The following is a 23174-nucleotide window of genomic DNA, read 5'->3' as shown; positions in this document are numbered from 1 at the left end:
AGCAGTGTATCCTCCACCGTTATATATTAGTACTTCCTTCATTAAAAAATATAAGACATTTTTAACTGAATCTCATCTTTTAATAAAATAGTTACACACTTTCAAACTAAACCTATCTTTTCATATTTATCCTTATTAAACACCCTATAATAAATATAAAGTCATTTATCAATATAAATATTTTTAAAAAAAGATAATAATTATATCTTAAAAGACTAAAAATATCTTATGTTTTTAAATGAGTGAAATATCTCTTTTTATTTTGTTTACATGGAACAAATTTACACACTTACAGATTACACGTATCTTCCTAACAGGCTAATCCTGTCCTACAAGGAAAGGTAACCCACACACATACCCACATATACATTCACCCCAAGTCTCTTGAAGATTTGATCCTACAACCTGTTCGAATAAAAAAAATGTGGAGTGCCATTTAAATTACGAGGCTCAGGTCTCACAAATTATTGAACCGCAAACTGAAAAGCACACAACGTCAAAAAGCAGTTTCCTTGCTAGCAAAAACAAAACAAAAAAACAAAACAAGTGCATTCCAACTAAACTTGTTCTATTTGAATATGATAGTCAAACTCAACCCTTTGCTAATGGATGAAAACGCACATTACTTATGTCAAAGTAGCAGGTAATTTTCTGAATATATATTATATCAGATTGAAAATTTGGGATTCTTAATTTAAAAATTGAGCATATGAAAAAATAGGACCATAGAATAAAAGAATTAGATGAAAAATACTCTCTCCATCTCAAGTTACAAGATAATTTAAAATAAGATTACAAGTGCCAATAAAATTTAATAATGACACTTCACAAACTCATTTTTTTAAAAAAATAAAAATATAACTTTAAAAAATACCATTTATTTAATATAGTTTTAAATCTACACACTCAATTATTACACTACAATCATTTTAATTCTCTCTTTTTAAATGATAATATTAGAAAAAAACATTATTGATAAAACGTTATTTCTATCAATTGTCTTATGTTTTAGGATAACAGCTTCCAAAGTTATTTTATAATTTAAGATGAAAATAGTATAATTTTATTATATTTGATGTTAAAGAATAGATTCCTCTTAATCAACGATGATTGGTCACATTGGTTGGTGATATAAAGGTCTGAGTTCTTCATCATGTGAGATTCCTCTCCATCATCTTCATTAAGACCTTTAGAGAAAACACTTTGTGATTATACCAATTAACTCAATCTTTTGGAAACTTGTGATGACATGCCGTTTTCAATTGGTTCATAATTAGTCTAATCAATTAATTATTATTTTTCTCAGTGACTTTCCCTTGAAGTGTCCATATCCAATAATTCAATAATGCACTAAAAGACACTCACAAACATATGTAGCCATAGAACATGCCAAACCACCGCAATTCTTTGACCGAGAATTACAAAAATGAAAAATAAATAAATAAAATAATTAACTGATGTTGATTCAAGCAAAAGGGATTATAATTGTTTAAACATGGGTTCTTGAATTCAAATATATATAGATGCAGAAAATGTTTTTACAAGAGCTATTCCTCCAACTAGATTTAATAACGTTTGAATCTAATTTAACTAAAGAATTATATAAAATAAATATTAAAAGAGAAGACTGTTCCCATATTCAAATTATTTACAATTGAGAATATAACACTCTCATCCTAGTCTTTGCCTGTTGGAACATCACACACGCACGACAACTGGGTATATCTAGATATTTATTGTCCATGGATTCTTAATTGGTTTAATAATCTAGATAGAGCCAATCAAAGTGTATCAATATTTTTTAAAGTGGCACATCATGAAAAGTGATTTCCCCACAAATGAATTGATCATGCCGCTGCAAAATTTATTAATTATGACTCGTTATACTGATTGGTTGGAAGCTGAGCTTAGTGAACTCAGATTATAAAAAAAAAAGGTAAAACAAATATTGATGTCAAATGACTGTCCAATAAGTGCTATATATTTATCCAAAGAAATAGAAAGTTATTATTTATCTTTAGCGTGAACAAAGGTGATGCTGGTTGAATTATGTCACTCGACGAACACAGCTTTGGAGCCTTTAGAGGGTATACAGTGGAATCCCCAACGGCACTACTTATATATATATATATATATGGACATTAAATGAGGGGAGGGTATTTATGTACTTTTGGTAAGAAAACCTCTTTTTTGATCAACAATGAGAAAACCTCTGATCGTCACTTTGCGTCACTTTCTACTTTCCCGGCTTCAAGCCATCCATGGCATCTCTCTAAAACGTTTCACGGACCAACACGGATTGTCAAATTTTCTTATGCCCTTACAATTATACCCCTGGGCACTTTTGTTATTACACGCCGAGTTAAATTCAACGAGCTGATATATCTGTCAGCAGGGAATTGACGGCCCCCAGTTGGAGTTGTGGGTATCCAAAAGATCGATCTTAGTATCCTTGTCTTCTCTTTGGAACATTCATACGCACCATTTCCAGTGTCTTTTTGGCCGCCATTAGAGATCATTTTCCGGAGCCATTACTTTACTCTTCTTTTAAGTCTTTCTGCTACTTGCCTCTCTGAGCCTGAGGCATATCTTTCTGAAGCAAAGTCCGCCACCCTCCCTTTCCTTTTCTTTTCACTACAGTCGCGAAACCCCATTTTTGTACTATGGCTACCTTTTTCACCCTGATGTTAATGGCCGTTCGATCTCACTTTTGAGTTGCGTGATCCCAGAAAAAGAACCCCATTTGCTGGATTAGCTTCAGCTTCTCTGTTTCGTTGTTTTTGAAGACCATGCACTCTTCAATGAGATTAGATTCAGCCGTATTTCAGCTTACTCCCACTCGAACCAGGTAATATTGCAACTTGTTTGGCTTTGCCCATCTGCTCTGTTTTAAACCCACCAAAAAATAATAATGAACAAATGAAAGCGAGAGCTAAGGAATAAATTTAACTCTACAATGGCGAAGTTTTGTTCTAGACCTCACTGAGTAGTTCAAATATTAGCCAGTCCTGAGGTGAATCAATGGGACTTTTTTTTCATTGGGAGAAATACTTCAATTGTTCTCTTCAATTCATTGATGGGCAAGTAATTTAATAACTTTGAAACTAACACAATCCGTTCTTTATGAGTTATAAGGTGTTATCAACCAGTTTTCAGAGTATTTGCGCATTTTTGTCTTAATTCATCTGGGCTTTTATGCAAATCAGGTGTGACTTGGTTATAATTGTGAATGGAAAGAAAGAGAAGATTGCTTCGGGCTTGCTTGATCCATTTTTATCCCACTTGAAGGCTGCTAAAGATCAGATGGCCAAAGGGGGCTATTCAATTATTCTTGAGCCCGACCATGATGGTGCCTCCTGGTTTACTAGAGGAACTATAGAGAGGTTTGATTTTGTATTTAATTGTTAGTTTTTCTTTCAGTGTACATGGGAGTTGAATTGATATTGCTATTCCATTTAATTAAGCTTGCTGGATGTTACGATTACCTCCAGTTCTCAACATGGAACTAGAATTCCATTTTGACCTTTCCCTCTTCTTCTTTTTTGTTAAAATGCTATCCTTGGCCACCAAAATCCCATGGTTATCTCTCTGTTTCTTTTCTATTTCATGATATTGGGAAATACTCCCTCCGTTCCTATTTATAAGACATCTTCTAGAAATAATTTTTGGTCCAAAATATAGGACATTTTGTAATAATTAAACCACTTTTTTTAATTTTATCCCTTCTTGATTAGCGTGATAGTATTTAATATAGTTGTATTATTATTTAAAGTTAAGAGTGAAAATAAAAGTACATATCACTTTTTTATAATATCAAGGAAAAACCTAACTTTTCTTAAGGTGTATGAAACAGTTGAAAATGTAATGTCGTATAATAAGGACTGGAGGAAGTATGCTAGGGAAATGGTTGTCAACCCATGCCTTTGAAAGTTAAACTTGAATGGTTCACTTTTAGCTCTTGAAGTTGAGGTCGCAGACTTAAAATTAGCCATATTGCCAATATTTTCAGAATAGAGTTCTTCCTGATGTGTAATATGTAAGTTTGCATGCTCAACTACTATGATCTCCTCTTGTAGGTTTGTTCGCTTTGTGAGCACTCCTGAGATACTGGAACGTGTTTATACTATAGAATCTGAGATTTTACAAATTGAAGAGGCCATTGCAATTCAAGGCGGTACCACTATAGGGATTAGCTCTGTAAGTAAATATAATAGCAATTTTTGATCATACAATAGCACTTAAAGTTCTTAGTTCTGTTACAAATATCTTCTATTTCTTCAGCAGGAAGAAAACCAAGTAAAACATGCGGAGAATACTGAAGGTGCTTCCGAAAGAACAAGTTTGTGTCTTGAAATCTATCTTTGTGCACAACTAACTTGTATTGAAGAAGTGTTTATGCACTTAAATCCTAGTAATTGTTCAGTCGTAACAAAATTTATTGCATTGCACAGCCAGCAAAAATCTGCAGGACACTAATGAGGAGAAAGCTATTGTACTTTACAAGGTCAGTAGACCTCGCACTCTAATCATTGATAGAGTATAGTCTTTTAATCAATTTTTATGGATCTAGCAGCCTGAAGCACAGCCACCTGAAGCAAATGGAACCACTCAGTCAGAAGGAAATTCCAAGTAAATTCCACATCTCCTGTGATCTTTTCCTTTTATGTTCTGTACTTATCACAACATTAATTAAAAAAAAAATTCAACCAATAGTTAAAGGCTGTAAATGAATGAGTACAAATTTTTTGGAGTTTCCATGTTAGACCTGCATACTTAAGAGGTTTAATTTCTTGTTTATAAATGAAGTGAGTTTCATTATCTATATTTGCTTTGAGCTCATTGAGCTTCTGTGCCCTATTGAGATGCTCACTCCAATTTTACATTATATTAGAGTTCAACTTTTGAAAGTGCTGGAGACTCGAAAATCAGTGCTTCAGAAAGAGCAAGGCATGGCCTTTGCACGTGCTGTTGCTGCTGGTTTAGACATTGATTGCCTGCCTGCTTTGATGTCATTTGCTGAGTGCTTTGGAGCATCTCGCATGATGTAAGAGCAATATCTTCATTCTTTTATTTTGTTCTTGTGAGGTTGGTCACCATAAGATGTTGGATCCATCATGCACACATCAATAAATTTTCTGGACACTCTTGCTGATGTATTTTTATCTCATGTCAGGGATGCATGTAAAAAGTTTATGGATCTCTGGAAACGAAAACATGAAAGCGGTCAGTGGCTTGAAATTGAAGCTTCTGAAGCAATTCGCAACCGCTTGGACTTCTCCCCTGTAAATACATCAGGGATTATACTTTCCAGCATGGCTGCTGCATCTCACACTGAGCTGGACTCCGAAAATAATGGGAAAGCAAGTGCAGGTACCTGGCATCTGCATGTTTTGAACTTGTAAATTCTTCACATTGTCTGTGGCTTTAATTTTGCATCAAAATCATAATAACTGTTTATTTTTTCTCGCATGCACAGCCACTTATATTTGGACTGAACCAGATTTTCACATTTCTGGGAGGGATTGTCCTCTTTATTTTCCTGTGTCATTTTTTGAGCTGCAACACTGAAGAGTTGTCTAGAAATCAGTTAAGATGTTCTTAAAATTTTCAAGCAGTTAACTTAAATTTTATGTTCAGAACAGTTTTTGTCTCACTAATCTATTAGGTGTTGTTCTTCCCCCAAAAAGTTGAGCTACATCACGGATAAAAGTCTCTGTGTGATGCTTATCCAGAAGAATGTGAATTGCTGTTTTAGCATTTTATGAGAGTTGTAGATTTTGGTATCATAAGCAATATAAATTTTGGCCTAATTGACAAATGAAATGGAACATGTAAGTTTCACGAGGCACTTGACCAGCATAAATGTGAAGTCATGATGAGTGACTCACAATTTAATTTTCTTAAGGGAGAAAGAAGTTTCAATTCAAGTCCTCAGCTAAAATTATTATATGGTGCTCCACATTTGTGCTATTATACTTTCCCCTTTAAGTTATGTCTTGAGATTCTTGTTTACTTGTTCCAGATGTGCCTCCAGTGGACTGTCAACCATCTGCTGGCCACCAAGAAAATATTCAAGGCCAATTTCCACATCATATGTACCCTTCTTGGCCTATCAATTCTCCCCCAGGCACTGTGCCAGTCTTTCAGCCATATCCAATGCAAGGCATGCCCTACTATCAGAATTATCCAGGAACACCATATATGCAGCCAATTTATTCACCTGTGGAGGATCCCAGACTGAAGTCTGGTCAAAATATGGGGCGTAGAAGGCATTCCATGGATGGTAGGTACAACAATACTGAATCAGAACCTTGGGATGAGCTGAACATTGAAGGAGAGTGTTCACAGACGGGAGAACGACAGAAGAAGTCTAGCCGATCAGGTAGACAGAAATCTGGCACGGTGGTGATTCGAAACATCAATTACATTACAAAGACAGAGAACTCTTCTGGCAGTGGATCAGATTCAGATTCTGGCTCTGAAAACAATGAAGATAGGGATACTCATGAGTATGTGAAAAACCCAAAAAGAAGAGGAAGTGGTAAAGAATCCTTCAAGAGGTTGAATTCATCTGACAGGGAAGAAGTAGAGCTTGGGAATGATGCAGATGGAGGACACTGGCAAGCATTCCAAAATTGTTTACTGAGGGATGTTGATGAAGATAGACATGCGATTGACCAAGACCAGTTTGAAGTGGGAAAGGGGGATCATCTGAGGAGGAAAAAACATATTGCAGTTAATGATCCTTTAGTTTCTAGTGAGCAAAATAGGCATGAAATTCAAGGTGGTGATTCTATAGATATGCATGCCATCAGCAGGGGATTAACCCACATGCCAAAGACAGCAAATGATGAAGTTTTGTTATCTAGGCGGGCAACCCAGTCTGGTGGTGGCATGTCCCTGGATGATGTGCAGTCTTCAGAAATTGATGGCAGAAGGGTTGTCTATAGGAGGACTGCCAATGATGATTTCATCATTCTTAAACAGGAAAGTCAGTCTGGTAATGCACATCCTTCCTCAGATTTGGAAGCGGTCAATGGACTAGGTTATTCAAACAATAATTTGGAGAGGAAGTCATTGCGTGATATGAATGATGATTCCTACATTGTTGAGTATAGATCAATCCAAGTCAGTGGTGCGGGAGACAATGAAAGAAAAGCTATTGACATTGACTGTGAGTTGCCTATGGTGCATCAGAAGGCAGAAAGATTGTCTAGCGAGTTAAGGAACCATAGCAATTATCAGCCAGATGAATTGAGTTTGATGCCTGAACGAGGTTCTGAGAGGGGGTCATTGGGCTATGATCCTGCTTTAGACTATGAAATGGAGGCTCGGGCTGAAGTTGATACGTCACGAGCTAAGAATAAAGAGTTATCTGCTGACACCAAACCAGGATCTAAGAGATTGGAAAAGGAGCAGAAGTCAAAACTTACTCTAAATAGTTCTGATAGGAAGAAGAATGTGGGGCCAATAAGAAGAGGGAAGAACTCAAAATTGAGTCCTCTAGATGAAGCTAGAGCACGTGCTGAGAAGCTACGAAACTACAAAGCTGATCTCCAAAAAATGAAGAAAGAGAAGGTGTTTACTTCTACTCTACTAGCTCCCCTCCAATTTCTTGCTTTTTATGGGGTTAGCTTAAAATGAAACCTAGTCATTTAGTCCAACCGCTTTGTTTAGGACCCTACCTTAATTTCCAATATCATTTACATTTAAATTTGTCAGTTATATTTTGAAGGTTGATCAACTTCTTTTTTTTTTCCCTCCTTTGGTGGGTTTCCTTTGCTCATGTCATGCAGGAGGAAGAAGAGCTTAAACGACTTGAAGCTTTAAAGATAGAGAGGCAAAAGAGAATTGCTGCCAGAAGCGGCTCAATCCCTGCACAGTCAACTATGCCATCACCACTGACCAACAAACGGCTTCCTACAAAACTTTCGCCAAGTTCTCATAAAGGTTCAAAATTTAGTGATACTGAGCCAGGATCATCCTCACCGTTACAAAGGTTGCCTGTCAAAACTGCTTCTGTTGGATCTAATGATTCAAAAGCCTCAAAATCCAGCAGATTGAATGTTGGAAGCCACTCAATTGAAAACAGTTTAAGCCGATCGGTGCCATCACTCCCTGGATCCAAGCAAGAGAAGGGAGGTGATATAGCTGATACTAAAGCATCAATGGCAAGGATTAGAAGATTGTCAGAGCCTAAAATGAGTACCGTCCGTCAAAATTCTACAGTTAAACCACAGAGTACTGCAACAATATCAAGGACCAAAGCGGCTGATGGAACTGAGATCAAAAAGATTTCTGCCATTGTTAATCATGATAAAAACAAGACTGCAACCCTCCCTGAATTGAAAGTTAGAACAGATAAAGCAACTAACGTTGCCCATAATAGGTCATCAGTCAAAGAGAAGACTCAGAAGTTAAATGGTGACAAGACTTCTTTAAACTTGGAAGGTGCCGTGCCAAAGAAATCTGTCAATATAGATTCATCCCATGCTAATGAAGATGATAATACCATCATTGAGAAGTCTGTTGTGGTGCTCGAGCGTGAAAAACCTTCTGCCCCAGCTGTACCTGTGTCTGAAGAAAAAGTTGGGGTGCAGGTGTCAGAGAAAGAGAAACGGTGTGATAATTGTGAAGCGGCAGAGAAAACTGAGACTGTGTCCGATTATGTTGCTATTCGTTCACCAGTTTCCTCAAACATGGACATAGTAAATAGAGAAATCACAGAAAACCAAGCACAACGACAACCCATATCTACTGAGGTATTGTTGTCATCAATTAAAAGTTTCTTCAATGACAATTAACTATCTCATTTGTTTACTGTTTTCAGATGATGTGATTGTGTTTTATAAGGCATAGAAATTATAAATGATTTATTGTTTCTTTCTTATTGGAAGGGGGGAAAGTAAAGGTTACGCCGGGCCTTGGTTAAGAACTTGCCGTGTTGATGATTCTTCATCCTGATTGGTAATTGTATTACAAGTATTGTAACACAACAATGGTTCTACCAAATGCTTCTTAAAAAATTCATTATTCTGCCCAATTTTTGAAAAATTCAGATACTGTGAGGAGAGAACTCTATGACTCGTTCTTTATTTGCCAAGAATTAAATTTTTTGGTTGGCGGTAATCTATTATATTTAACCACCTTTTAACTATATGGGTAAGAAATTTTAACTTCGTTGATTATCATAGACATGCTTAAATTGTAGATACAAATACTTCCTGCCTTGGGGAAATTCGTGTTAACATTAGCTGATCTTGAATATAATCTCCCTCAAACTCAGGTCAAATTGGATGGTGTTAAGAAAGGACCTTCAAACATTGGTATTGATAAGGAAACATACCATGCTCCATATGCTCGAGTTTCTTCAATGGAAGATCCTTGCCAAGGAAATTCTGAGTATGGCAAAGCACCCCCAGCAAACTCAGAGATTGCTCCTTTTGTTACGGAGACTGTTAGAGCACATGGATCTGACTCCAGAAGCTCAACACTTGAGAAGATTCCTGAAGTAGTTGAGAAGCCTCAGGTAAAAGAATCATCAAAAGGTTTTAGACGTCTATTGAAGTTTGGAAGAAAGAATCATAGCTCAGCTACTTCTGGACCCAGTGTGGAATCAGATAATGCAAGCATCGACAGTTCTGAAGCAGATGAGATTAGGACAAACGGTTCTTCTAAAGAAGGTGAAATGTCTCTCATCAGAATTAGGATAGCAGCTTAGTATCCTTTACCATTTCTGAAAGATAACATGCATCAATTTTAGTGGTCAGTTTGTTCATAGCTTACTGCTAAAGACAAAACTTGCACATTGAATGAAGTCCACATATCCTAAGTTCACTAGAAGATTCACTCCCCTAAAACAGTTCCTCACTTGGGCCTGTAGTGGCTACGTACTACCTACTGTCTTAAAAACTTCAACACTAAGGCATTCTCTTGCCCTTTCGTAGCCATGTAAAGGCTATACGGGGATAGGTGTGGAACCTATAATGTTTTCAGGTTTTGGAGTGTGGGGGAGCTATAGGTTAGAAGATTCAAGGTTATAACATTATGCTCTAGCATTTTTTAAACCAACTTATTTGTCAGTGATTGGTACGGAAGCTTAGGTGGTATGGGATGCCTAAGTCCCACATTAAGCATCAAGTAGCATGGAATGTTTATCGGGGTATTTAAGTGGGCTGAATAGATAGGTAGGTGGGTAAGTGGGCTACACTGGATATTGTTCTCCTTGCCTTTGGCCTGATCCTTTGTCTTGACAGCTTAGACCACCTACTATCAAGCTTTCACATAAGATTTTGGTCCCTTGAATCACTCCTGAAAAATTATGAACATGGACTACTGTAAATGAAATTTGTCAGTCCGCCATATTTGACATGGCTGATATTTTATCAAACTGACTTTTAGTTTCCTTGTCACCTTCAGCTTATACTTTAAAGAATTTAATATCTCAGGATGAAACTTCCACTGCCAACACAACTCCGCAGAAGTGTAAGCACTTTTCTCATGTGCAGTTTTCCTACTAAACATCAACTCTCACTTTCTCTCTGGCTGCTTTTCTTCATTATAGTCACGTATTCTTATTCGTAATACAAACATGAAGTCAAATATTATTCTTGTGCAGCGTCTCGTTCGTTCTCCTTGTTGTCACCCTTCCGAAGCAAGAATAGTGAAAAGAAGGTGATGATGGCCTGATAGTGACAGTTTTATACTTGCGAGATTGATGCGGCGACAAACCGAAAGTCTTGCTGTTTTATCTTTGTACATTCTTGTTTGATTGGTTTGGCCCGAAAAGAAAATGCCTCATTGTTGATATGTGAATTGTGTTTATTAGAACTTTTAACTGGTCATATAATGGACAATAGATGATGTTTCAAATATTCGATCAGAAATGAGGTTTGACAAGTTTGGCTTGACCCGATTTCTGTCAAAAATTTCTCAACATGATTTTTTCTTTTTTTTTATGGAGAACGAAACGTCAATCCAGGTATATGAAAAAAAAAAAGAATGAATAATTCATGTTTGCTAGACAATGAACATGCTAATTAGAGCTTGGAAAACGGGCCAAGCCCGTTTAAACCCATATAAGAGTAGGGCCGGACTTGTAAATAAAACTGTAAAATGGTAAATTGGGCTTAAACGGGCTGGCTCGTTTAAACCCGTTTAATTTAAGACTTAAAAGGGCCGGCCCTACAAGGCTGAGGGTCAGCCCATTTAAGCCCGTATATGTATTTTTTTAATTAATTCTCATGATTTTCACTCTTTTTATATTTGAAAAAAAAATTAAACTAAATTTTACTCCACATTACATATTAGCCCATATTTATTGAGGATGGAAGGCAAAAAAAAAGAAGGAAAAATAGCAATGAAGAATCACTGATCAAAAATTATATCAATTAAGGATCATTTGTTGTCAAAATTTGAGTAGATATTTGTGAATTTGAGTTAGCCTTTATCAATAAGTATTCATTTAGATTTTAATAATAACTCATTTTAAATTAACAATAGTTCATTGTAACTTGTTTTTCATTCAGGTTTTGACAACAATTGATTCTTAATTGATATAAATTTCATATAGAAATCCTTGGCTACTATTTTCTAAAAAAAATACAACCTTAAATCTCCTAATTCATATAGATCCATGATAATGATTCATTCAGTTCAACATTTACTCTTCTAATTTTGATTGGGTGTTTGTCGGCTTAGCCGATCCATTGCTTATTACATTGCTATTATTTTATTTGTGTTTTTAGTTCATTTAGATGTTATTTAGTTAGTTTTTTTTGTACCTTTCTTGATTGAGTATTATATTAAAATAAAATATTTTTTTATTTGATTAAAAAATTTAAAAAAAAATAAAAATAATTAAAAGGGCCTAAAGCCCGCAGGGCCAGCTCTGAGCCCGCTATGTCAAGTGCCGGGCTTCAAATATCAGGGTCCTAAAGGGAACTCAAACTTAAAAGGGCTGGCCTTTTTAAACTCGAGCCCTTCAAGGGTTGGCCCTTTTTACCAGCTCTAATGCTAATGAGTACATTCCCTGTATACATGACTTTTTCCCCACACGAGCACCAATGCACCATCCACAAAGCTCCATCAAATTGCAGTAGCTTCAGATCATATTACGTGTCGTAACAATTAGTTGACAAAACCTTTTTTTTTTTTAATTATAAAACAAAATACAAGCAGAACTAATTAAATATTACAAGATCTACTAGCCTACGAGAATAAGAACCAGCAGACAATCTAGGTAGAAGTTCTAGCAACACACATTCGGAAACCTGAGCAATAATTTTGAGGGAGGTCTGCATGAAGAATCTGGCCTGTTTTGAGTAAATCAAGACAATATGAATATCAGTTCAGTTATCCATTTGACGCAATCTTAACTTAATAGTCTCCGGGACAGAAAGCATCTGAGATTTCTTCAAATTACATTCCCTTCGCTTGGTTACACGCCGAAATCATGGTAGATGAGAACTTGGGAGCAGCTCGTTCTATCTCTATTCCTTCTTTGAATCATCCTAATGTCAACAAACAGAAACCAACCTTTTCCAGTATGAGCACAAGGAAGATCAACTTTCTTGATATTGACAAAACCAGTTATGCTAGTGAAATTATAATATTTTAATGTCTCATCAAGAGTATAAGTTTATATTTTATGTTTAGCTTGAATATCTGGTGATATAAATGTAAAAAATGAATGTAATTATTTTTATTAATAGGTAAATTCTCTCCTCTTCAATTTTAGGGTAGTTTTCAGGAACCTTGATTCAACACACGCATCAAACTAAATAACTTATCCGTAAAACTATAGCAATTTTTTGTGTGGTGTCACTGGCAACCATGCTTACTCTCCATGTAATGTTCTTCTCTCTTCTTCTTCTTTTTTTAATAAAAATGGTATCATCATTCATCAAAAGAAGTTACGTGGAGGCCATAGATGGACTTGGCATCCTTCCATCATCCTCCCATCGAGTGCGGACGCAAGACCTGAGCCAGCAGGAGCGTATTTCTTTTATAAAAATAGTAAAAAGCAAAGCATATAATTATATGACTTTTATCAGAAGAATTATATAAAATTTAATAATTAGGTTTGATAGAAAATAATTTTATTAAATTTATCTTAATTTATTTTTTTAAAAGAATTTCTGTCAGGTAAAGATTTGTTACTTTCCTTGTTGATAATTTTCTCTAAAAATATTTTCATTATCATGTTCAAAAATCAAAAAAAAAATTGCAATCTACTAATTCAAAATCATGTTTTAACATGAAAAAATAATTTAAATGAATAGAAATAATATTAAGGATCACAAATTTAAAAAAATTACATAAAAAGTTTAAAAACACATTTTAAACAAAGATGCATAAAAAATAAATGATTTTATGAAATAAAAGTATGCAAAGTAAATGAAAAATTTTTTGTGCTAAAAATAAATATAAAAATATTTTTATTTTGTTATGATATATTTTTGTATTAGTTCTAAATTTGTTGAAGTAAAGAATAAAAGAAATGATTTATAAGGATTTTAAAATAATATAATATTTCATTTGATAGTTTCCCTTTTCCAATTCCCACTATGAGCACCCTTTTCCAAATTGCATCTCTCTATAAACATAGAAAATGCACCTTCTTTAACCATGAGATTTCTTCTGTGTTTTTGTGGCCGTATAAGATAATTTGTTTTCAAACTTTCACGCCTGTTTTCTGTCTTAGAAACAGAGCTAAACAGGGTAAGGTCTTTTGATTTTAAAAAATACTTATCCCTCTCCACCCAGTTAGACCGGTCATACTAAACTAGTATAAAACCAGCAGTGAAATGATATAACAGGAACTGAAGATTGCCATTAAACACCTGCGCTCTGCTATTCCACCAACTGATTAGATCAATAAGCATGGTCTTTGTTTCTTCAACCTCATCCACTCCTCTCCCTTTCATGTCATTCCTATTCGGGCCAATTAGATATCACGGCTGTTGTCACTCTCTTCAAATACATCTTCAAGCACCATTGTCGTCTTTTCTATCCCTGTTTCTTTCTTAACTCTCGATTCTCAACTGGGCTCGCTCAGCAGGTGGGATTAAGGGACCAGGAGAGGCAATGATACAAGTATCAATACTAGATACAAGGTTTCTGGAAAATTTGAGGGAAGCAACTTGCCCACCCTGAAAGCAACATAGGTCCCGCATCTGACTCCATACCCCTACAGAAAATAAACTAACTGTCAAGGATTTTAAACTCGGCCCCCTTCACTGACTTATGAATGGCCTGCTTTTCAACCCGCATTCATTGAAAAAGATCAAGTTTTCAGAGCGGAATGTTGTCTCCGCCGTGCCAACCCGGAATTTTACGGCAGCCATACACACACGCTACTTTGATTATCTGTAAGACTTTGTTTTTCTGACGTTTGTGATTTGTCCCTTATATTTCATCAAAAAAGAGAGAGGCCATGAGTACAATCGGAACCGAGATTACTTGATTTTTTCTTTCTGAAAGGAATTACTTGCCAAGAAATAAATCAACCATATCCCAATCAAATTTCGCCTAAACACAAGATGACGCTCGGAGATATAGACGCATGCCTTCAGATTTGACGATATGGCCGACAAGTTCTCTATCCTTCCGAAACACTTCGAATGCAAATAATGCTCTCAATTTTATCGAGGTACACAAATAATCCCTTCAGCTCTAAACCTAAGTTCAAATAAACTTTCGTGATTATTGTTCACAATTAATGACCACTTGCTGTCATTTCCGAATGAAATACAGGCCATGAAAGAGGTTAAAATCAATTATGTATACGCCAAATCTTGAAGTCAATAACACTTAGTTTTGGCTGGAGGGTAGAGATTTGAATGGAGCGGGTGGAGGGGAGAGGTGAGGCGACGGAAAATTACCCTCCAACCAAAGCCTAGTTAATTACCAGCATGAGGTATTGCTAAAAACAATCAGCATTCTCAAATGGAAACAATTCTAAAAGGGCAAAAAAAAAAAACGAGCTAGACATATCCGCAGACATTCCAACTATTAAGGACCAACATCAATACCCTAACAATAAATATTCCAAAATAAAACTTTCTCGTCTCCAAATGACGTAACTCATAACATCGAAGGTGTACTGCTCGAAAGAAATGCATAGCAAAAATTTGAATATAGCTCACAACCTAACGCCTAAGCGCTCTTCTTCAGCTTAGCAAGTTCTTGCTTTACAGCAGCTGCTCTCTGCAAGAGATAAACAACGTAGGTTAGCATCAACTGCCCCAACAATTAAAGAACACAAATGACACAACTAGCCGGTATATTTAGACTGCAGATGACTAAAATCAATGAAACTGTTCAACAAAATACAAGATGGTGCAAAAATCAGATATGAAAAAACGCAAGTAATCAAAATCCCACCTTGATCTTTGTCAACATTATCTTGAACCTATCGAAATCATTGAGAGATGCCCTTCTCTTCTGGACAATCAGTTTTCTACCCCAAGAACTATTCTCCCACTTCTTCTTGACATCTGTAAATAAAAACAATTATTTACCAAACATGATATCTTACGTGAATAAAATACTCAGCAAGTATTTCAACAGTTTACCCACCAGCAGCTTCCATTGCTTGAAGGAGATCCTTCTTCTTAGGAACCCTCTTAATATCAATCTTAATGTCAGTGAGGGAGAGCCTCTTGAAATTCATTTGAGATCTCACCATATCAGGTGCGTCAACAAGAGCCTGAAAACATATAGAAGACAAATCACACTAAAGATCCAATTCCAAATATTTAAGAGCAAGCATGTCCTCAAACAATGGCCAAAATGATTTCAAAAATAGCATGAGCACTCCAACTTCTCAAGCAAGTAGAAAAGTGAGTTCCTCACAGACTTTGGTATTTTCATAACAAGTCCATCAATAACCCCTAGTTGCAAAAATTGTTACAATTATCAGAAAATAGCCTAAAGCACTCAATTGGAATACAAATAACATTTCTGGAACAACACATTGATGGCCAAATGGAATTTAAATTCAAAAAGTATCCCCGGGGATATCAAAGCAAGGTGAAAGCTCTCTATTAAGAAGTCAAAGATAAGTTTATAACAACCTTGCTCTCGAGCGCTCGTGATTTACTTGATCAGTATCTCGATTAAAAATTTTTAAAATGAAAATTTATAGGTAATTGCAGCACAAACCGAACCAACAGCGTTTAGATTGATTGATAGCAACGAAGTTTTAAGACGTAAAACGAACAAAAAGTCGCCAAATTCAACTAGTGAAAACCCATGTTCAATTACTTCCCAATTTTCCATAAAACCTAGAGCAGCATACCGATTACTAGGAAAGCGCGTTAATGTAAACTATAACCTGCTTGTTGCTTGGGAAGCAGTAAAACCAAAAACGAATGCTGACTTCCTTACACGTGTTGCTTCAAACTTTTACGTCCTCAAACAAATGAGTGACCCCGAATGTGATAGCAAGTAGAAAGTAACAAAGACGAAAAAAAGAGGCATACCCTGTTCTGGTCAATGACATCGACAATGACCACGAGCTTACCGTAGTCCTTGCCATAGTTAACCAGAGCAACCCTCCCGATCTCAACGTACCTTTTGAAAGGCTGCGTGACAGTGCAGGGAAAGCATAAAAAACCAATCAGCGTAAAAGAAAACACGCAACAAGATGGATACACAAAGCATACATAGCCAACAAGAGCCTAGGGTAAGAGGCATCACCATTTTCAGCGGCGAAGACTTGAGGGGAAAGAGAGGCGGGGGAAGGAGATGAGAACGGAGAGATGGTAGACGCGGAACTAGGGTTACTGGGGTAGCCATTATATATATAGAGCACGAGTGATATAGTGCATATGGACCGGGCTACTCGGATCCAGCATACCGCCCGGAAATTCATGGGTTTCTCAATTGATAATTCAAGTAGTCCTTTTTTAGAAAGGCCCATCTTTGTTTCACCCGGAAAGAAAACAAAGAAAGGCCCACCTCATTGTTTTAATATGCCTGAGTTATAACCAAAAAAATCCTGGAGATGTAGTTAATGGCGTTGAATTATCCAATGCAAAAACCAAAATACTGATAAAATATAATGACGGGGATTTAAATAAAATATTATGTTGCATTCAAATGAAGGGATTTAGACTTGGATTAGAGTTAAATCTACCATTTGGATTCATAAAAATGTATGAATTTAAATTTAATTTAAATTAATATTTTATTATAATTTGTTTATAATTTCAAATTCATCCTACACCTCATCATTTAAAATGCTGGCTATTCTAGCTCTTTCACATCTCTTCTAGTTTTGTTTTCCTTTTTGGATTTAAATTTTCTAATGATATTTGAGTAAAATATTTTTCATATAAAAAATTTGTGTGAGTTAGGTTTTGAAAGCCTTACTAAAACTAAGACATGCTTTTAAATTAAAAAGAAACAAAAACTTACAAATGTATTTATAAATTATTCACCAATAAAATCTTCACATTGATGACGGGATTAAATCCCACGACTTTTTAAGTTATGAATTGAATTCTTATTAATTGAACTAACATTTTTAAGTAATTGAGTAAAATTTACATTTCAAATTTTAAATCTGAATCCACCCATATAAACAATACCTTAACAAATTTTATGTCCACGTGGAAAATTGGCTCCCAGCATACCTTTCCTTGGGTGGGGAATCTTTTGACCACTTATCCTAGATATTTTGACTTGCTTTGTCTTAAAGTTGCTTTACCATAGGTTAAGGATTTTTAGCTTTTCGATGCCCTTCATACCCCAAGAATCCTTGTTCTTTGTCTCAAAAAGAAACTCCTTCATTGCCTTTATTCAAAACATCCCTATAAAAATAATAAAAATAATAAAAATAAAACTCTAGTAATAATGTTCGTAAAATAGCAAGTTGTTTCTCTTCTTAACCTTGAGTACCACTCATGATGGTTATCTCTTCAATTCTTCTTTTAAAACTTTTTTTTTTTTTGCCAATCTTTTTAAGATTGGTTAAACTTCGTGTATCATGGTAACTTTTATTTTTTTTGAAATAATTATTTTGACTTTATTAACCAGCAACAATACATGTGATATTTAGGTTTGACAGTTCTCTCCCTCTGCGATATTTAGTATTTACATTGACACATTGTGCATTTTCTAATTTATTGTGCATTGCTACTAATAAGACTTGATCCAACAAAAGGGATTAATTCTTTATAACGTAACAAATTAATATTTAAATATTTAATAAAAGATGTGTTTACATTCAATATTTAGGCTTTGATATTTTTAGAGTTGAATATTTACGTACATTCAGATTTCCATGGTCCTCACTTTTATTCGAAAAGGTTTACCTTTTTATTGGGAAAAAAGGTGTTGCATTATTATTTGACACATTACAATTAACGAAAAAATATTATGGTTTCTCAAAATTTGTAATTTTTTCCCAATAAATCATATTCTTGTCATGGTAAGATGTTTTTCATTTACTAAAAATTTGCATTGTTAAATATTCTTATATTGTCCTGAAGTGCTTCTGACATCATTAATAGCTAATTAATCATTAACTCAACTTTACTTTGCCATCAAGTCATGCAGTTAAACTTTGTTAACAAAATTAAAATACTGTTTAAAAGTTGAAATAAGAAGTATTTCCTCCCTACCAAATTATAAGATAATATCCAAAGATTTTTATTGTTTTAAGATAAAGACAATTTAATAAAAATAATATCTTGTTAATAACATTTCTTCATATTATCTTTTAAGTATTAGGAAAATTGAAATGGTAAGAGATTTGAAATTAGTTGGAAAAAAGGAAGAAGAAGGACAATAGAAAATTTACAATTAGCTTCGCACAGAGAATGGCACGGCTGTGGCTGATTGGGTGAATAGGGGCATGCAACAAATTGCGTTGTTTGCATAAAAAAGGTGTTGTCGACATATCAATATATTTCGGACTAAAAAAATATATCGGTATATTTATAATAAATCTATATGAAATTTAAAATTTATTCTGCATGTAATATAATTCATCTTAAGTAATATCAATAATCAATAATCAATTTATTCTATAAATTAGTATATATAATATACAATTGTAGGCTTGTCCCAAAAATAAACTACAATGTGTTGGGTCCTGCATTATTTATAAATGATGAATAGTATCACTAGTCTTAGACTTTATACTTTCTTCAACTCACAAGCCTTGCAATTTAATTTGTGGGTTAAAAAGCATTTATACCTTTGTGCCTTCCTCCGAAGAGCCCCTGGCACGTTATATCATTAAGTGATACATTTATATCCCTATACAATTTTTCTCAGGTACAAATTTTCTCTTACATCAAACTCCTGTCATGTCTCCTATTTTGTGCTTATCTGGCTCTTTTGTGGGGCTCACTTTTCTTGACACTTAGGCATTTGACTCACATTTTTGACTTGGTGGCAAAGCTCTTCCAATAAGATAGGTAGAGTTGAACATACATTAATATAGAAAACGCTTTTTACAATAGTTAAAAATGACCTTTTACAATGGTTAAGCAAGCGATGTTATTTCAAGGGATATAGAATGTCCCTAATTTTCTACATCGATTATCCAACCTATGTAAAAAATTTATTTTCTGCTTTAGTTAGATATAGCTGATGTAAAAAACATAAATAAAAAAAAAGAGACACGAAGCACTTTCTACATCAATTGGAGAGCTCAACCAATATAGAAAGTGTCGCATTAACTAATGTAGAAATATACTTTGTACATCGGTTATGATAATAACCGATATATAAAATCTTTTTTATTTTTTTAAACTATTGTATCTATTTTTTTAATTATATCCATCATTGTACATGAAAATTGCCACAGCCAAACTAGACAACACAATTTATTTGTAATTTTCAATGCAAAATTAAATTAACAAATATCTATCAACTATCGAAAACTAACAACTATCTATCAACTATTAAAAACTACTCAAGTATCCAAAACTAACAATTGTCTAAATTGTATAAAACTATCAAAATTCTTACATATCAAAATTTTTCACAAAAGTTTTCAAAACTTGTATACAACTAACAAATTTATTAAATTGTATGAAATTTTCTATAAAACTTACAAATTCTCCTTAAAATAAGTTACCCAACTTATGTGAATGTCTTCAATTTCAGTTTTGAGAAATGGCTCCGAATTTTTGAATATTCAAAATATAATTTGTAAAAGAGGTTTATTGACTAATTTCAAATAACATATTAAAATAATACTTTTAAAAATATATTACCTCTTTTATAAATTCGATCATACCCAATGTGATGATGTTGAGCATATGTCTCATCACATAAAAGCTGCACAAGTTCATCTTTACTGGTTGTCTAAGACTCTATATGAGAACAAATTATAAGAAATTAGTAAAAAATTATAGTAACTGAACATATGCATAAAGTGTAGCATCAACTTTGTCTCGATCTACTTGAGATTCTTGAGGTCATGTCCGTACTTTTACAAGACTACATTTTGATATGTTTTTATTGCCCCATGATCAAGATTACCAAATTAGTAACTAATATATTCAAAAAATAAATAAATTGAATAGTTTTGCACAATTATACTTACAAGTCTATCATATTCTTCATTTCCTTCCCAAGGTTGTAATGGAGGGAGCATAATAAAGTGTATAGCCAGTTATTATAATTATAAAAACTATACCGTCTAGATTTTTTACATCGTTTGCTTTTCAAACGATGTAGAAAGTACCCTTTAAATTTTCTATTTCGTACTGGTGCCACTTCTTCATTCTTCTTCTTCCCCGATTTTGACCACCCATAATCAATAGCTTATGATGCTTGATACCTCATTATCATCAACTACAAGTAGTAAAAGAAGGGTTGCTTTGCTCCAGTAATGTGGTGGTGAGCGAGATTACAAAGGGCCATCAAGGTACTGTCATTATGGCATGTTAGGCCCTCAATGGACTTCATAGAGCGACAACAACCTAAGGAGAAAGTTCTATGGTTGCCCAAACTATCACCAGGTAAATTGAAGCTTTCAATTAGTTCGCTGTATGAGTTTGGTGGTTTTTGAAATGTTTAGAACTAAATGGCTGGGTGGTGGGTATGGTTACTTTTTATGGCATGATGAAAGATTAGGGAAAAGGGAAAGGAATATCATACATGAGTTGTTAGATCATATTGATAGGTTATACAATGAGAAGACGATGTTGAGAGGAAGAGATGAGAAAGAAATAATATATGAAGAGCTTGATGTTGTATATGCAGAATTGAAGGATCATGAAGAAATAGGAAAAATATGAAATTGATCTGGAGATTGCTGAGAAGAATAATAAAATTGCAATTATTGCTCCTATTGTCTCTTGGGTCTTTTTCTTTTTCTAGAAAAGTGTGTGATGAAGTTTTATGTTACTTATGGAATGAATGAATGATAAATAAGGAACATGTTGGAATTGCTAGTATTTGAAACTTGGTGTTTATGAGTTTATTTCATCTTTGTTGTTTACAACTTGCAACCTATATATGCATACACTGAGCAAAATTTAAACCTATTTTATTCCACCTTTGAAGACTTATTTTGTGGTCCTTTATTAATTTAGATCAATGTATTTCAACCTGTGAAGTTTGATACTCTTGAAAAAAAATAATATAACATACATATCAATATAAGTGATTCAATTTACAACAGTGAACACATAGATTGTTTAAAAAGTGCTCCCTTCCAACATTATAACATACATAAAATGTGTTCTTTGCTAACATTACAACTTACTTAGAAAGTAGTCCTCGCCAATAATACATTCATAATACTAACAACTATAAATACCCCATACAAACTTAATCAAGTGATCCCAATCAAAGTGTTGTCTACCACATTTACAAAATGACCAACAAAATAGATAGAGGTGATCTATGTCATGTACAAAACTAGTCAACAACTCTAAGTGCTATCATTCTTTTTATTTATTTTTTGCATACCAATCCTCCTTTCTCATTCTACCTCAAGTCATGAGGTTGTAACACTAGGTTGCCCCATATATCTAAGTTATGGTAGTTTGAAAGGAAGTCTCAATGACCATAGTGTAGTTTCATCCTTTAAACATAAGGCAATCTTCCTTAAACTAGTAGCTGCATTTGAAGTTTGTGCCTGTTCTTTTTAGACTTGCCTTTCATTAAGGATGAGGAATCTAGTCTCTGGATTAGAGTAATATGTCTTGTGTTCCTCAGTAGTCCCCTTGACAAGCACAACTTGAGACCTCAATCCAGGCTACATGAGAAACCTTGTAAGTAAATATTCTTTTTTTTTTTGCCAAAGGAGTAAGGAGTACGTTAATATTTTGGTTAAGTTGAAATCAATATCGTAGAAAATGTTAAATTCTTACATCATACACAGTTCTCCCTATCTTTATATCCACCATAATGCTAAAACCCCACTTAAATTCTTGACTTGTATATTGTCCTTCCTAGCAATATCTTAACTTTATATGATTGGCTTTCTTGGATTAGCTGACTCGAAGATGGTTGTGAGTGTACGGTTGGCTCAGAATATTGTGATTGAGTCCAATCTGAGGCTCTGTGTCTTAAGATGCAAGTTGCTCATGAATTTCAACTTTATTGGTGGTAGTATTTTTAGGTTCAAGAGTTCTCTTTGGCCTGCCAGCTCTCGTACTAGGTATAAAATTTTGCCCAAAAAAAATAATGCATTAAATTAACCAACATAAAATACATGCAATGAAAGCCATGTTTATATAACTTAGTTTACTTACATTTGAGCATATTGTTTTATAGTGCCCCTTTTTTACATAAACTGCAAGTAATTGTTCCAACCCTTTATATATTTTTTTTCTACCATTAGATTATTAAAGTCTAAAAGGTTTAAGGCACTTTCAACAACTCTTTTCATTGTAAGTTGTAAAATCTTCTCACTTTAAACACAATTAACATCCAAATCCATGATAATCAAGGGATTAATCCTTAAAGAGATTAACAGGTTTATAATTTTAAATTGTTGGGATCCTAAGTTTTCATCATTTTAAATGAGTTAAAACCAATCATTTAACATTTAATCAGAGTAAAATCAAGTTGCGAAAGCATGGGATACTTCAGAGAAGTGAAAAAAGTTAAAAACAATTAAAAATCTCAATGTACTAAAAACAGAGCAATGCATCGCGGCTTGTTGCTTTTTGGGCAACGAGCCACGATGCAAGCGC

The 23174-nt window shown here is 34.3% G+C and overlaps 2 protein-coding genes across 10 annotated transcripts; one reads left to right on the top strand and one right to left on the bottom strand.

The window, feature by feature from the left end:
- Positions 1-2349: 2349 nt before the first annotated feature.
- On the top strand, positions 2350-10910 carry LOC129308553 (COP1-interacting protein 7). 9 transcript variants are annotated; one of them, XM_054949727.1, is made up of 13 exons: positions 2384-2848; positions 3207-3383; positions 4077-4197; positions 4285-4339; positions 4452-4504; positions 4571-4629; positions 4892-5044; positions 5174-5370; positions 6023-7578; positions 7797-8762; positions 9287-9683; positions 10420-10485; positions 10619-10910. In XM_054949727.1, the coding sequence occupies exons 1-13, from the start codon at positions 2790-2792 to the stop codon at positions 10687-10689; spliced, it is 3930 nt and encodes a 1309-aa protein (XP_054805702.1). In that variant the 5' UTR covers positions 2384-2789; the 3' UTR covers positions 10690-10910. The 9 variants fall into 9 exon arrangements, 8 of the variants coding, with proteins under 8 accessions (XP_054805702.1, XP_054805700.1, XP_054805708.1 ...); XM_054949725.1 differs by having other exon boundaries at positions 4282-4339; XM_054949733.1 differs by having other exon boundaries at positions 2385-2848; positions 4285-4321; positions 4574-4629.
- A 4084-nt stretch (positions 10911-14994) lies between these two features.
- On the bottom strand, positions 14995-16793 carry LOC129307774 (probable 60S ribosomal protein L14). The gene is made up of 5 exons (XM_054948677.1): positions 16705-16793; positions 16488-16589; positions 15583-15712; positions 15388-15500; positions 14995-15210 (listed from the first exon to the last, which is right to left on the bottom strand). Exons 1-5 carry the CDS (start codon positions 16705-16707, stop codon positions 15160-15162), a joined length of 399 nt encoding a protein of 132 aa, XP_054804652.1. The 5' UTR covers positions 16708-16793; the 3' UTR covers positions 14995-15159.
- Positions 16794-23174: the final 6381 nt, after the last annotated feature.

The sequence above is a fragment of the Prosopis cineraria genome, unplaced genomic scaffold (genome assembly GCF_029017545.1).
Source record: "Prosopis cineraria cultivar Desert tree isolate PC_DT_omini unplaced genomic scaffold, ASM2901754v1 PC4, whole genome shotgun sequence".
NCBI lineage: Eukaryota > Viridiplantae > Streptophyta > Magnoliopsida > Fabales > Fabaceae > Prosopis > Prosopis cineraria.
This window is presented reverse-complemented; position numbering and strand designations above follow the sequence as displayed.